The sequence below is a fragment of the Neospora caninum genome, chromosome VIII (genome assembly GCF_000208865.1).
Source record: "Neospora caninum Liverpool complete genome, chromosome VIII".
Taxonomy (NCBI): Eukaryota; Apicomplexa; class Conoidasida; order Eucoccidiorida; family Sarcocystidae; genus Neospora; species Neospora caninum.
Genome location: NC_018395.1, coordinates 2,337,612 through 2,353,150, shown reverse-complemented (window position 1 = coordinate 2,353,150; position 15,539 = coordinate 2,337,612). Strand labels below are relative to the sequence as shown.

Below are 15,539 nucleotides of genomic sequence, written 5' to 3'. Positions count from 1 at the left end.
GTTTCTGGTTTCCACGTTCCTTCCGTCGCTTTACCGAACAATGTGAGTTCACATGAACCGCCCAATTGTCGTTACGGGGAAGTCCGTTTCATGGGCGTGAGGGGTGTCGGGACCAAGGACACTCTACCATTGATATTTGGCCCTTCAGAAAGAAAGAACACGCACGGATGTTTCCCAGGAAAATGGTTCAGCCGTGTCACAGAGGCTTCCCTTTCGATCCGCGTTCGGTGGACGCGTTAGGGAGAACGAATTGAAAAGACAAAGAGCAACGTCGCATGACGGCAACTATTCCATAAGCGGAACGGCATCACAGATTCACGCAGGCCGCAGGGAAATACCTGTAACTCGAAATCCCGCAATTATACCTGTATACATGTGAAGAGATGCAAATGTATAGGCCCATGCATATGTGAACAAATATTTGTGAAAAAACGGGTATACTTGTGACGAACGAAGAAGCCTGTGCATACACTGCAGAGGTGAGCCGTTTTCGAAAGGGTGAGTCGTTTGGAATCCGCTCAAGGATTCACGAATTAAGAACTGAGAGCTCAATTGGGTAAGGACGGTCGTCCATTTCCTCACGCGAATCGCGTGATGAGGGCAAACAGACATACACGTGGGCCATGGGCTCTTCACGGGTGTAGCCTGTGGTCGGCTCTGGTTTTTGGATTAGATGGCAAAGTTTACACACGAAGCGAGATACGCATCGGAATGACTCCCACAGAACCCACCGTCATCTCCAAGCCCTTCTTGTGGGAATCGCGTGCCAAATTGAGGCGGCAATCGTGTGGGAAAGAAAGAGCGGGGAGGCGAGCTGCGCAGAACAAGGAGCTGCAAGGTAGGACTGGGAGACAAAGAAAGCCGGAAAGCAGTGCGACCTGGAGATGTGGACACTACAGAGATATTGCGAAGGGAAACGGAAACCACAGGAACACGAAAGGCGTCGAAAACACACAAACGCGGGAACGTTCAGTTTTTTCGTCCAGTCCCTTGTGCGGAAACCGTCTGGCTGCGTCTGCAACCAACCTGACCATCCAAAAGGGAAATCGAACGAGGGAGAGAGCGCTCCGCCTCTCGAGTCTGAGAGTCGCAACGCGCGCCGCGGTTTGATTGCAGGCATGCAAAAAACTTTTATGTAGAAATCGAAAAGCAACCAACAGACATTGGTGAAGCGCCTTCTGTGTGTACGCTAAAAGCGCCGCTGTTGCGCAACGGCAAGAACGAAAGGAATGTTATACGTTGTAAGCCCGACCCATGACCTCATTCAGTAAAGATTCCATCTGGAGACAAACCGAAGACGTAGTGGACGATACCGCAAACGCCAAACCTGCAGCTGATGCCGAGGAGCATGTGCCAGAATGCGATGCAATTCGCAAGCGCGAACCGACACACGTCTGAAAAACCAAAAATTATGTCCAATCTGTGGCGGCACGTGTCCGGTGAGACTAGAGCGCCACTCTAGAGCAGAACAGGATTTCTAAAAGTGAAATCGAACACGCCTAAAGAGCCATGACGAAACTTGATGACAGCCGTGGAATCGACCAGGAACAAGGGAAGCGCAGCGACACGAAACGCACAAGACGCATGCTTCACGACAAAGCAGTTAGCTGTGGAGAAAGGGGGGCCGAGCTAGAATTCAAAACGCCACAGAGAGCACGTGAAAGGGAAACTCAAAAAGCAATCAGTGGTGGGGCGAAAACGCCAGATGGGAATTGGATGGCAGTCAACTCTCTCCGAGAAACCCCAAAAGGCAGACGCGGACCAAGACTGCAGCGCTCCGCCCGATGCGCAGCCGATTTGAGAGGGCTTTTGAACGATTCCACAAGTCGAAAAAAGACGTTTTCACCTTGGCCGAACAAACGCCTGAGCGAACGTGTGCGAATGTAGGAAAACGGAGAGGTTCCAATACGCGAACACTGTCGGCAGAAAGGTTCCGCTTTGTCACTCACCAAGCATGTGTAACAGAAAAACGCTGTGGAAAGCCCACGTCAGTGAAGCACGCGAGCCATAGCGTCTGTCGACGGCCTTCTTGGGAAGTCCGAATGGTTTTCCTTTTGCGGCCTGCGAGACTCCCGTCGAGGAACCGGACGAGTCCGTCGCGGTTAATCGATGAAGTGACGAGCAGAATGCAAACAAGATCAGTTTGAAACGATACACCGTATCTCCTACCACCCCAAAAGTGACCACAAGCCATACGCTTTGTGCGTACGTAGACATATGTATTGCGGGAGTCATTTTGTGCCCTCTGTCTCCCTATGCTTCGCCTTGTCCACATATGTTTGTATATATATATATATATATAAATAAATATACATATATATATTTGTATATAAATATATATATATATATATATAAATATATATGGATATAGCTGCGTCTACTCTTCATGGCATAAGGTACCTCTCTTCGAATACATGTTTATCTGCATGTCCATATAACTCACGTGTCATGCGCCCTGGCTCCCTCTCTGTATATATTTATACGTGGATTCATGCAAACAGGGGCATAGATTGTTCTTGCCATAGGGCGCATCTCCAAAATAGACGAATCAATACATATATATATATATATATATATATACCAATAGATAACCGGATTTATGTGTCAACATTGATCTAAATATATTTCCACAGGAATGCAGTATGTTCGTGGCTTGGAGGGGTTTCTAAACCGATCTACGCTGGATGGTGCTCGACCTTCTTTCGGTAGGGAGGGCGTCAACTGGGGAACAAAGCTTACCGAGGAGCCGTCTTGTTTTCTCAAGGGTGTGAAGCTTCTCACCGAGACTCAGGACACAGCTTCTGCGTGTGAACGTTCAAACATTTGGAGAACGAAGTGAAGAGCGTGTCTGCGTGCTTGTTCATCGCCACGTCGTGGAGCAGAATCATTCAAAAGAACCGTTGATTGCAGTAAGAGCATTTGAAGAATACCAGTTACCTCCTGACCACATTTCTGCTGTCTCACGGACTGTCTCTCCTCTTTGGGAGTTTCTCTTGCCGAGCTTTCCGGGTTTCTCATGTGCTGTCTATTTGTTACACTTTCTCCATTTCTTGGGTGTACGACCTGTTTGAACCATTTGGCGTCATACACGGGTGAGAAAAACGAGTGCTCTGACCGGCCTCGCTTTTTATTTGTGAATGGAATAGCTGTCTGCGGAGCCTTCTTTGTCTTTTTAAGCCTCCACCTCTTTTACCTGAATGCATCTATGCTTCTGTATCTACATGACTCTACCGGTCTCTTTCCGCACGTTTACGTCTCCCTCGATTCTGTGGAAGCCTCGACTTGTGTAAGCAACTGCTTCTTCTCTCTCTGTCCTTGGGCCTGCATCCCTCTTTCCACTTTTCTGTCTGTGTAAATCTGTTTCCCTCCCTCAATCTGGGTCTTGGACGGTTCTAACGCGTCGCTGTCTCTCCCTCCGTACCATTCTCTCTAAATGTGCTATGAAGGCAGTTTTTGTCCTCTCTAAATGAGCGGCCTAAGTATGGTGTCCCTTCCCTTTTAGATAATCAAAGATAATGTTGCGTTGTGTGCTTTTCGCTCTCATAAAAACAGAGCTGCTCCGTCCTGTGGGTCACCCCGCCTCGACGTTGAGCATCGATAAACAGCTGACAGAAAGGCGCCGCCTGTGGCAAAAAGCCGATAGATCAGCGCCTTGTATTCAGATTACGTCGAGCTCTGTCTTTTCTTAATCTTCAAAAGCGGGTGAAAAGTGTGGCAGTCTTGTTTCTTCTACGGAGTGCCTTTCCCAGAAATCTGCGTTTTTTCACTTCTTTCCCTGCATGCACCGTGTCGCCTGTGTTCCGTTTTGCCGGTCAAAGAGCGCGAAAGGAAAATTGCCGCGGCTGTATCTTACTTCGGTTTTTTTCTTTCCTTCCTTTTTTGCTGTTGTTTTTCTGAGGTGGACGAACTTCCCTTCTTTCGTCTCGTTTCCCTTTTCTGCCAAGTTCTCCCTATTTAACGCTTTGCCCGATCGACGCGCATGCGCAGCGGATTCAGAGTTTTGCGTTTTAAAAATCGGTGTTTGCCGCGAGGGCGAGAGACCCGCTGTCGCGCGTCCGGAGAAGCAGTTCTCCCTCTCTCCGGCTTTTTCCGTCCGTCTTTCCTCTCAATCTTCTCCGCTGGATCGTCTACTGCTCTTGTTTGTCTCCTTCGCGCGCCAGAACGCGCCTTCACAACGCCTGTCTCGCTGTCTCCGTCGACATGGGGACAGAAGATGCAGCGCCTCGCGCGTCTCCTGAGGCATTTCGGGTGACAGTCGAGTTCTGTGGAGGCTTGGAACAGCTGACAGAAAAAAAGACCAAAACACTTCCTCTCAGGTTTTTGCCCCTCCGCCAACCCCCGTCTCCGGCCTGCGCAGCCCCAGACGGGGGTGAAAATGCGGGAAAGGGACAAAAAACAGTCAAGCTGTACCAGCTCGTTTCGTTCCTCAGTTCGCATGTCGTCGTCGAAAAACCAGAGCTGTTCGCGGAAGCGTATGAGCCACCGTGTCGCGCCGACAGGGAAGGCGAGGGCGGCCTGGTCGCAGGGGAGAGCCGGGAACCAGCGAGAGATACAGAGGGAAGAAACGAGGCTGTTTTCTCCACGGACTTGCTTTGTGCTCCCACGCTGTCGCCCATGCGCATAAAACCCGGCATTCTTGCCCTCATCGATGACGTCGATGTGGAAGTCCTCGGAGGCATGGAGGCTCCTGTCCCCAGTGGCAGCTGCGTCACGTTCATCTCCACTCTACACGGCGGATAAAAGGTTTCTCTCTTGGTTGTCTACGTCTCGAACTCTCCAACCTCATTCCATATATATATATATATATATGCGGGTGCAAATGCACATTCACACGCTCCTACGCATGCAGATTTTAGCGCAAAGGGTGAGCGATGTGTTTTCGGTTTCTTGTCCGTGATCAGCTGAGTTTTTTTGCAGTGGGGTACGCTCCGACCCTCTGCGAGGTGGCGAAGAAAGAAGGGACTGAAGCTCGACTTCCCCGATCGAGAGTTTCTTTCCTCGTGCACTTTCCCCGAAGTTTCTCGGTGGCCTTCAGGGGTCAGAGGCGGGTGGGTGGATGTCTGGGCAGCCTGTTTCAGCTTGTCAACGGTGGGTTTCCCTTTCTCGTCTGAATGCAATCCAGACAGTCTGGCGCTCCCCGTGCGTGTCGCCTTCTCTGCGTTTTCTCGTGCTTATGAATCGTGTCTACCACGGCGTTCGAGGAGCGTAGGAACACCCGAACAAATTTCATCTCTGCTCTCCAACCCCCTATTCCGACACTTCATTGTCCACTCTCTTACTGTGTCTTTGTTTCTCCCTCTCGTCTCTCTTCCTCTTGTCTCCTTGTCTCCCTCTCTCGCTATGTATCTGTATATATACAAACACGCAAATGCCCTTTAATCCGATTGCGAACATTCTGATTTCCGCGGTTGGCGAACGCGCTTTCGATGAATACGGGTAGCGCTCGCCCTCCTTTTTGAACACAAGTCCCTCTATCGGGTGTCTGTACAGCCGAAGCCGCGTGCCTCGTCATACTTTTCACCCCACTCCGTCGCAGGACACATTTTAAAGACAAGCTAAAGCTAACGAACGCGCATCTGATCCCAACCGCCACGCAGGGAGGTTCTTTGTCATGCCAAGAAAACAGAAAAGAACAGATGAAGCAGTGTTCGATTTCTCGCTCCGTCCTCCGGCTCTTCTCCCTCTCTTCTGTGCACCAACATACATAAACAGCTATAGACACATGTGAGCACATTTACATGTACACACATGTACGTAGATACAATACATGTATATATATATATATATACGTATGTACTTCCGAAGGTCAATGATAGATCTACATATGTGGAGAGGCAAAGTATACATATATATTTACGTATGTACTTCCGAAGGTCAATGATAGATCTACATATGTGGAGAGGCAAATATATATATATATATATATGCTTATGTGTGTTGGCGAAAGAGGATGTGAGGAGCTGACACCGCAGCACAGACGCCCCAGGGGTGGAGACGAAAAGAGCTGCACAGCACTCAGCACGGAGAGCGCCGGGGATGGCCCAACGGAGAGGCGCTGGCCCAGAACAGGAGGAAGGCGAAGCCAAAATAATCGAAGGGACAACCGACGCATGCAGATTTCTCTTTCGCGGGAGGCCTTCACTTCTTCTTCGCCTCGGAGAGCAAGTTGTCCAGACCGAACGGATCGGAAACGTCCTGAGGCCCAGAGACAGCACACGCAGAAAAGACGGTGAGACGGATGGCCGAGAAAAGGCGGAAACAGATGAACATGCGACAACGGAGGGAAAACAGAATAAAGAGACGAAAAGAGACGACGACGACGCCGAGGCAGAAAGGGGCGACATGGCAGCTCGACGGAGACGTCGGTGTAGCGGATGCATAGGGTAACCCTGAGAGAAGGCAGCTTTGCCCCCGTCGACACAAGCTTGCGCCGAAGAACGAGATGAAAGCAGAGCCACACTCGAATCCTCACCTTCTCGAACTCGACCGGCGCCGTGCGAGTAAACGTGCTTCGATCCGCTCCCGCAAACGAGGGGACGTCTCCAGTGTGTCTGCCGAAGAAATACAGATATCTCTATGAAACATACATAAGCGTGAAGACATCTACGTCTATGCGTATACATGTATGGATATGCAGACGTATATGTTCTGGGAGGTGGGTGAGGATAGACGCGGAGATGTGAAAATGCGTCATCCAGCTACACAACTATGTGTCAAACTCCGAAAACAGTGAAGGATTTCTTTCGGCACACCTGAACGAGCACATGCATGCAGACACACATGTTTGTATGCTCGTAGGTCTGAGCTTACCCGACAGAGTTGATGAGACGCTCGCGAGAGAACTGGTAAATCGCTGCGTTGTTCGACCGGTTCGCAAACAAGGGCTGGTCGTACAGATTGTACGCCTCGTCGTTGCCTCCGTCAAATCCCTGAGAAAGGGAAATCAACACGACGGTGCCGACTTGCAGTGTACGTGAGACCCTGCAGCTGCGCCTTCCTCTGCATAGTCCTTTTCCTTGTATCTCTACGGACCTATACACTTTTGAAGCTACGAGCATGCGTGTTGCTTGGCTGGGCACGGTGCTTGTCTAATGCTTCTCTAACATGATGGAAGCACATCGCGAAGCGTGTATTTTAGAAATATACGAACACACGCGCATGCATCACACACCTGCAGTGCACATATGCATGCACGTACTTGTTCACGTGAATGCTAATGTACAACAGATTTACAGTGAAAGAGCGAGGAGATCCGTGGGACTGCCTCTCTTTATCTCCCTCTCTTCTTTTCTTCTCTGCCGTTTTCTTCCGCTCCCTCTCGTTCTCTCTCTCATCTTCCTTCTCGAGAAGTGCTGAGCTTACGGAGTCGACGCCAGCGGACTGGTTGAAGAGGCGCGTGTCGAAAACGCCTTCCCCGGAGGCGGCTTTTTTGGCGGGCGGCAGCCCCAGCGCGACGCGCTCGCTGACGTCGCGATCCTCGTCGTTTCTGCCGCGCTTGTTTCTCTGAAAGACAACGCAAAAAAGGCAAGTGGAAACGCATGCGATGCGGCACGCCCGATGACACCCGTAAAAGGCGGCCCGAGAGAAAGAGGATAACGCTTCGCCTCTCTCCAGAACATCTCCTCGCCTCAACCCTGAATTCTCATTCCAAGTTAGCTGTCGCCACGACCGCCCGCACATTCTGTTCTCAATGCCTCTATGAAGCCGTCGCTCGACCTTACTTCCAGGCGCATTTCCCTCTCAATTTCGCGTTGCCGCTCGCGCGCCACGGCTTCCCGTTTCTTTCTTGCTTCCTCATCCTCTTCTTGCCCCTCTGTGCGCTGCTGAAGAAGGTTCGACCTGTCGAGAAACGCGCAGTCACACCAGGCACAACCACGGCTTTTCCACAACTCACATTCGCCGCCCTCAAACGCATTACAAATACATGTGTGAAAATCGGCACCTCTAGACAGAGGTTTCCGTATGTAAAGATGTATATATCCATATATATATATATATATATGGATATATATATACCTTGAGAGATACATGCATGCATATCTAGCACAAAAATAGATGTATAAACATATACATCGGTAGATATGAATAGAAAGATAGATATACAAATACATAAAAGTGTGTAGAGGTGTATCGATTTATGTACACGCTCATGTCTTTCGTCAAACGGACAGACACATCTCGGTGCGTTACCTTTCTGCTCTGGCCTGTGCGGCAAGGAGGCGAAGCTGCTGTTCTCGCATTTCTTCTTCTTTGATTTTCTTTTGCTTCTTAATTTCGTTTCTGAGGCGGATTTCCTCGCGCGCCTGACGCTCCGCAATGTACAGCGCCTCCGACAAACTCGCAAATTTGTCGTTGATGGAAACCTGCAGAAAACAAAGCGACCGCAAAAAAATCCACATCGAAGCCTCCGTCACACCTCTGCATGCATTTGCATGCGTAACGGGGAAGTCCTCCCACGCCACCGCCCGTTACGCGAAGCCACGCAAGCACACCGAACGAAAACCGTAAACAGAGAGCGTATTCCCAACATTTGAATGAACATGTACATACTCATGCGTAGCCGTATTAGGATATTTTTGTAGACACATTTATATTCACATACCTCGTAGAGACAGATAGGTATAGATATATACAGATATGAGCAAGAAAGCATATATATATATATATATATATATGTGCATATGTATATGTCCCGTACAGCTCCGCGGATGCACACAGTTGCGGGTGAGTGTATTCATGCATATCAGCATGTACAAAACATATGCGGGGACCTTCGTATGCGAACGGAAGTATTAACATATATCTAAAGAGGGCGCGGTTTCGGGCGAGGTAAAAAGCTCTTTGACGTACATCTTGGAGATTTCGGCCATCAGCTTGCAAACGCTTGTCGAGAGGAATGGTGTAACCTTTCTGGTTTTTCCAGTTCGAAATACTCGGCGGGATCTTCCACTCTGCTTGGTCTTGCTGCGTGAGTTTTCCTGAACGCAAAAGCAGCACACCGAAAAAGATACAGAAATGCCTTTAGAGCGGTTGCAGGTCCTTTCTCTCGTCCCGCACGCCTAGTCACCCCTCTCTCTCTCTCTTTCGCTCCTCCATTCTCTTGTGTGCTCTCCACCTCGCCTTTTCCTTCTCTCTGACCCCTTTCTCCTTTCCTATTCTCTGCCTCCGCTCCCTTTTTCTCTCTGTCTCTCTCTTCCTCCACTTTCCCCGCTCATTCCTCTCTCTCCTCTTTCTCGCTTTTTCCTTTCCTCCTCTTTCTCCCTCTCCCTTTTCCTTCTCTCGCCTCGAGCGGCGAGCCTTACGGGGCGGGGAGTGCATCACGGGGGGCGGGGGACTGCCTGCAGCTGCAGGCGCCCTCTTGTGGCGAAACTTTGGCGGATTCATGGGATCCTCTTGCATGTCTTCGACGCGCAACACGCGCTGTGCGCAGCCGCTGTTGTGGCCAGTCCCCTGACGAAAAACAGCGAGAGCGTCGAACGTTGCTCGAACGGAAAACTCCAAAGAAACAGGCCGAGGAACACCGCGCAGATCCTCGTGCAGACCTTCTATACATGCACCGCACACGCTCCCCATACATATATACATATATATATATATATATATATATATTCATGTATGCTCATATACTCGTATGTACATCTCTCTACATATATATATATATATATATACATACAAACAAGCGTCTACGCACATATATAGCTTCATGGGGAACATGCATCGACACATTTATCTACACATCTATGCACCTATGCATCTTTGCACCTATACGCATATATATGATTATACATATACATATATAAATTCAGGTATATCGAGTTGCTTGGCCGGAAGAAGTGCAGATCGGTTCTGCACAGAAGCAAGTGGACGGCAAACTGCATTTCAAGAGCCTGCGGCGCACCTGCTGAGCTGGGGTGTATCGATAGAACTCCGCGCCGCTTTTGTCTTGCTTGGTCTTGACTTTATTGGCGCCGAGTTTCTGCTCCAGGGCGGCCTCCAACGCAGCTTTGGTCCGCGCAATTTCCTTGTCTTCTTCCTCCTGGCTCGGCATGGCATTTGCAACCTACAAAGCCCAGTTTCACAAACGATGTGCCGACTCATGACACACAGCTGCGCAGCGCGGTGAACCACATGCCGTTTTGCACTGACAAATAATAGAGGTACAGACAGGGGAAGGCAAACATTTACCGAGTGTATCCCCGCACCTGTATGTACGCGAGTGCATGAATACGTTAATATAGACACAGGGATGTAGATACAGACCGATGCAGATGTATGCTTGCGTGGATGTTTGTTCCTTTGACAGAGATTTCTTTTGAGGGCATCGCCCGGCGTTGTATTCTGGCATGCGGCGCGCCTCACCCGCTTCACGACCTGAATGCCCGAGGCAGTAGTCGCCACCGGCCGGAGCGTATCAATGCCGTCTGCAGTCTGAGGCGTGGAGTAGACAACTTTCTTGTCCGACAACTGGCGCACAACCACGTCGTAGGCAATCTTCCCGTCGCCGCCCAGTTGAAGAGCGACTGTGGACGCCGCTGCGTTTCCGCCCTGAAAAAACGAGCGCGTCGGAGAGACTGGAAGGTGAGCGAGAGAGCGGGACGGCGAGACAGAACACCCCACAGGAGCAGAAAGAGACCGGCTCGCCGCGCCTCTGAGCTTGTCTGTCTTCTTCCTTCGTCCGCGAGCTCTCGCCTCCTCGCTGTCCCTGAGGTCTCCATCTCCCCCAGTCCTCCCCCACGGTCGCCTCTTCCGTTCTTTCTCCTTCCCCGATTCGCCCCTCTCGCTTCCGCGTCCTTTCGCCGCGGTCTGCGGTGCCTTGTCTCTCGCTTTTTCCGCGTTGCGCGTCTCCTGCCGCCCTACCTTTTTCTTGCCCATGCCGAGGGGGAACTGCGCGACGAGGATTTCTGGAAACGCGCCGCCGCCGCCAAAGTCTTCTTCGGTGCGGGGAACGAATCCCTTTCTTTGTCCATAAGGCGGCGGGCCGCTCCTGTCTCTGCGGGTGAGCGCCATCTGTCTCTCCTCGGCGAGAGCTGCCAGCGTGCCGACGGCGTCTCCGCGAGTCGGGCGTCGCCTGTCTCCTTGCTCGTCCTCGCCCCGACCCTCGGCGCCCGCCCCGCCTCGGGCCCTGTGCCGCGGAACCGGATTGGACAACGCGAAGGAGCCGACGCTCGGGTCGGAGACAGACAAGCCTGACACGGACGCGGCCTGCGTGGTCCGCTGCCCCGCCGGCGCAGGCAGCCGTCTGAACCAGAGAAGAAAGAGAAGCGAGCGAGGAGACAGAAGAGAGAAGAGAGAGAGTGGAGAGACAGTGGAGAGACAGAGGAGAGAGAGGAGAGAGAGAGGAGAGACAGAAGAGAGAGAGGAGAGACAGAAGAGAGAGAGGAGAGACAGAAGAGAGAGAGGAGAGAGAGTGGAGAGAGAGGAGAGAGAGTGGAGAGACAGTGGAGAGAGAGGAGAGAGAGAGGAGAGACAGTGGAGAGAGAGGAGAGAGAGAGGAGAGACAGTGGAGAGAGAGGAGAGGGAGAGGAGAGGCAGTGGAGAGAGAGGAGAGAGAGAGGAGAGACAGTGGAGAGAGGAGAGAGAGAGAGGAGAGACAGTGGAGAGAGAGGAGAGAGAGAGGAGAGACAGAAGAGAGAGAGGAGAGACAGAAGAGAGAGAGGAGAGAGAGTGGAGAGACAGTGGAGAGAGAGGAGAGAGAGAGGAGAGACAGAAGAGAGAGAGGGGCACAGACCAACAACAAATGAGATAAACGGCGCGCTAGGTTTGCGGAAGAGGGTGGACTTGACGCGAGCTTTCTGGAACGTCCTATCGACGAGGCACGGAGGTGATTATGACTCGTGATGTGCCATCTGCATAGGCGGAACGCATGCATTTGCTCGCCGCTGTCTACACCCACATATTCCCAATCTATTTTTTTGTCAAGGTATCTAAGGTACCTATTTGTTCACATATGAGTACGCTGCATATATATACATATATATTTATAAGCATGACTGCACGTATATAAGTTTACGTATATATATATATATATATATATCTAAACATGTATATATGCTTAGATGTAGATGACGGTGGAACTGCTTTTTAGGCATGCATAGAGGAGGACTGACATGGAGCCGGCATTTTCAGTTGGTCACGAGATGAGCACGAGAAGGTGAACCGACATTTGACGAAGTGCCAGCAGTCGACAAGAAATCGCGAAAGTCTGAAAAGGGGTGCCGCGCTGGATGCCTTCAAAGCACAGATGAAGTTGGAGACAGAGAACTCTACGCCTGACATCCATTTCCACGAGGGCCCTCTGGGAGCCTTGGGGCCAGCAGCGTTTGACGGTATGGAGTGAAAAGACGCTGACAGGTCGGAGGCGCCGAGCACATGCCGATTCCGTTTGGGAAGAACGGAAAGCAGTCTATGCAGAGAAGCAGCAGCTTGGTAGACAGCCCCTCTTCAGAGGCGCGCACGGGCCGCACAGAGAGAGAGAAGACACAAAAAGCATGCAAGAGGAATACGGGAAAGAAGAGAAGGAAGAGGACGACGGCCAAGAGACGTTTAGACAAACGCCGCATATGTAAAGGGAGGATGTTCCGTATATGCACCCACGCAGGCACCAACGAACGAGAAGGCAAAGATGCGCATATGTATCTGGGTGTATATACATACGCATAAGTATATATATATATATATATATATATATATGGATATGTTTCCGTGTAATTGTAGGGCAGCGGGATCGGCAAGCAACTGTTGGAAGAGTTCCTGAGAGGTGAGACGAACCGGTGGCCTACCTCAGGAAGTCCGTCATGGTCTTGGAGATTTGGAGAGAGGCGCAAGCGTGTTGCTGTTGCGATGCAGCGGGGGAAAAGGAAACTGCGTCCTCGTGTCCCCGCTAGCTGTGACCTCCCTCTGGTCTCTCAAGAAGGAGGGAAGAAAGCAGCTAGTCCCTGACCGCGAGCACAGTTGGTTGGCAAAAAGCAGAATACAAAGAGAAGTCTACGCAAAAACAGTAATCTGGCTTGGATTTCGCTTGCGCCTCGAGAAAAAACTGGAGACACGGAGAGGCAACGAAGATGAAACCGGGGAGCTACAGAGAGGCGAAGGTATAGGCAGAGCTCTCCCGGTCCCTTCCGCAGGAAATGGGCCTGTTTCAGTGAGTAACGAAGAGAGAAAAAGCCGGTGAAATCGCCCCTTGGGGATAGTAACACTCTAACTCTTTACGCGATCTCCCCCGCTGGTCCCCGAGAGAGACCGGGAAATCCGCCCGCGACGTGTCCATGAAAAAGGGGAGGAAAGGCGCCTTTCCCCTTGAAGTCGGCGGAACAAAGGATAGAGAGTGATATCGGTTTGAAAAAGAAATACGGATGAACTCAGAACCAGGAAACCTTAGGAGAAACGGACAATTTTGAAGACTTGAGAAAATCCCGTTGCGCATGCAGACGGAACCCACGGCGCGTAGAGTAGCATGCGACACACTCCGATGTGTAGACACCATCCTTTCATTGTTTTTGTGTCGGGAAATCACACTTTTGAAATGTCCGGGACACAGTTTCGTGGTAATGGTTTTTCCAAGATCACATCGCGTCGGGATAGGCTTTTGAGGTGTTTGTCGTCCGTGGTCAACTGCCGCAACACGGTCGCGCCGTCCGAATTCTGAACCGGTCCCAACTGAAGACGTTTCTGAGGGCTTTTTCGTGGAGAAAAGCAGTATCTCTACTGATGGATGGACTTTCTCCGGGGTCTCCCGTCTGTTCGGAGGCTGTTCTCTCGCAAGCTGTGTGTTTTAGACAGGCGCAAACGTAGGCGGGAAATGCAAGGGGGTGACACCGTTGAGTACCTTTCACGCCGAGCCAAAAAAGAAAAAAAACGCAAAGACAAAAGTTCGACAAGGACAGTACCGCGATATTGGAAAGCAGGAACACAGTTCTCACACAGGTGGCGGAAATGTCTTTGACTCAAAAGATCTTTAGAGCGGAGTGGATTACGGTGTTTAGGACCAGATACTTCAGTCGGCTGTCGGTTTGAGTCACAGTTGCTGTATTGTCCGTGTGTGCCGCTACACTGTGAAGAACCTCTCGCACAGATGGCTGACGGCGAGGTCCGTGAAAGGAGAAGCTATGGCATTAGTAGAGACGTTCGGTTGTCCCATTCAAACCGACGTTCCCTGAACTTTGCTGACTAAGGCACGACGATGCGTCACTCAGACATAGTTAGCGGCGACGCAAGCGAACGAACGCTTAACTGGAAGCGTTTGCCGTGAAGCCACGTCCGAGGACGTCTTTGGCATTCTTACAGGGAAGGGGAATGCCCTTATTCCGGGGTCGGGGATTCGAAGCGGTAACTGAACTCCGGACGCAGTTGTATGCTACGATTCGAATACACTTACCAATATTTCCACGTGTTCACCGCTTTGTCCGGTGCCGAGAAGTCTGTGGGGTTCACACGTTCGTAATGAAACCGCAGCGAAAACGCATCACACGGGAGTTTGTCTCGTTGTCGGTTGGAAGTCATTGCGGATGAAACAATGACAAGACAGTACCCTAGACTGAGTACCCATCTGCCTTGGAGGGTTTTTCGCGCAGAACCAGTCGCGTGTGTGCGGCGGAGAAAGGTCTCCTGGGCATTTCGATTCTTTTGGATCGCGGCCGAAACGCCATCGATCAAAAGGACAAACCCTTCGCGTTATTTTAGTTTCGCGAAGGAATCTTTGGGTGTCTGGTGCACTCAAATGGCGCCGAGCCGTCAAATGGCGGGAAGGTAGTGCCTGTATGCAGTCTGTTTGATGCAAAGATGATACGGTTCGTGTGTGCTGGATCTCTGCATCTGCCATCCAACGGTTTCCGCCGTCAATCGTTCAGGCCCGGTCTCGTCAACTCGCTCGTCTGTAGACCGCGGTAACGGCCGACCTGTGCACGGTACGAGGAAAAACAGTAGAGGAAGAATAGGCAAAGAATTAGGCCTGCGGCATCCCGTGTTGCCGAAGGCGCGGAAGCAGTCCAAGCCGCCAGTTCACGTGGAGAACGACACGCGCTCTCAAATATACAAAGACGTAGGACGCCACCTCCGATGTTTTCTAGTCTATGGAAAAAGAGTCATTGAAGCGACACAACTTTGTGAGCATACAGTTGTGTTTCGTTCAAGCCTTGACGGTAGCGATGTCTGTTCTAAGGAGCAGAACACCGTGGACCGTGCAAAGAAGGACTTGCGGCGAGTCCTCACCCCTACTTACCTCATCAGACTGACCAAGAGCAAACGCGCCACATACGGATATTGCCCAACCTATCGAACTCGACTCGCAATGAATAATCAGAGAATGAGTGCTCAAATTTAGTTGATCATGGAGAGGCCTCGGGGCTGTACAAATTTTCTTCATGGGGACAGCTGTGCTTGGTGCGCGAGCGAGTCACGGACCCATCAGCGCACAAAGAAACGCATATACGGACGTGCATTTGGTTCACCACGAACGCACAAATTAACGAGCTACAGAGAAACCTAAGGGAGGAGGCTGATGCCTAGACTTTGGAGAGATCCACGCGGGCCTAACCCAGCAC

The 15,539-nt window shown here is 51.0% G+C and overlaps 2 protein-coding genes across 2 annotated transcripts; one reads left to right on the top strand and one right to left on the bottom strand.

Moving 5' to 3' along the window:
- Positions 1-4,200: 4,200 nt before the first annotated feature.
- On the top strand, positions 4,201-4,740 carry NCLIV_033010 (conserved hypothetical protein; the record flags this gene model as incomplete). Its single annotated transcript, XM_003883496.1, has 1 exon — positions 4,201-4,740. One exon carries the CDS (start codon positions 4,201-4,203, stop codon positions 4,738-4,740), a length of 540 nt encoding a protein of 179 aa, XP_003883545.1.
- A 1,398-nt stretch (positions 4,741-6,138) lies between these two features.
- On the bottom strand, positions 6,139-12,796 carry NCLIV_033000 (conserved hypothetical protein; the record flags this gene model as incomplete). The annotated part of the gene is made up of 12 exons (XM_003883495.1): positions 6,139-6,195; positions 6,473-6,551; positions 6,811-6,929; positions 7,363-7,503; positions 7,722-7,839; positions 8,191-8,363; positions 8,851-8,978; positions 9,303-9,450; positions 9,899-10,060; positions 10,360-10,545; positions 10,858-11,239; positions 12,780-12,796. The coding sequence occupies 12 exons, from the start codon at positions 12,794-12,796 to the stop codon at positions 6,139-6,141; spliced, it is 1,710 nt and encodes a 569-aa protein (XP_003883544.1).
- Positions 12,797-15,539: the final 2,743 nt, after the last annotated feature.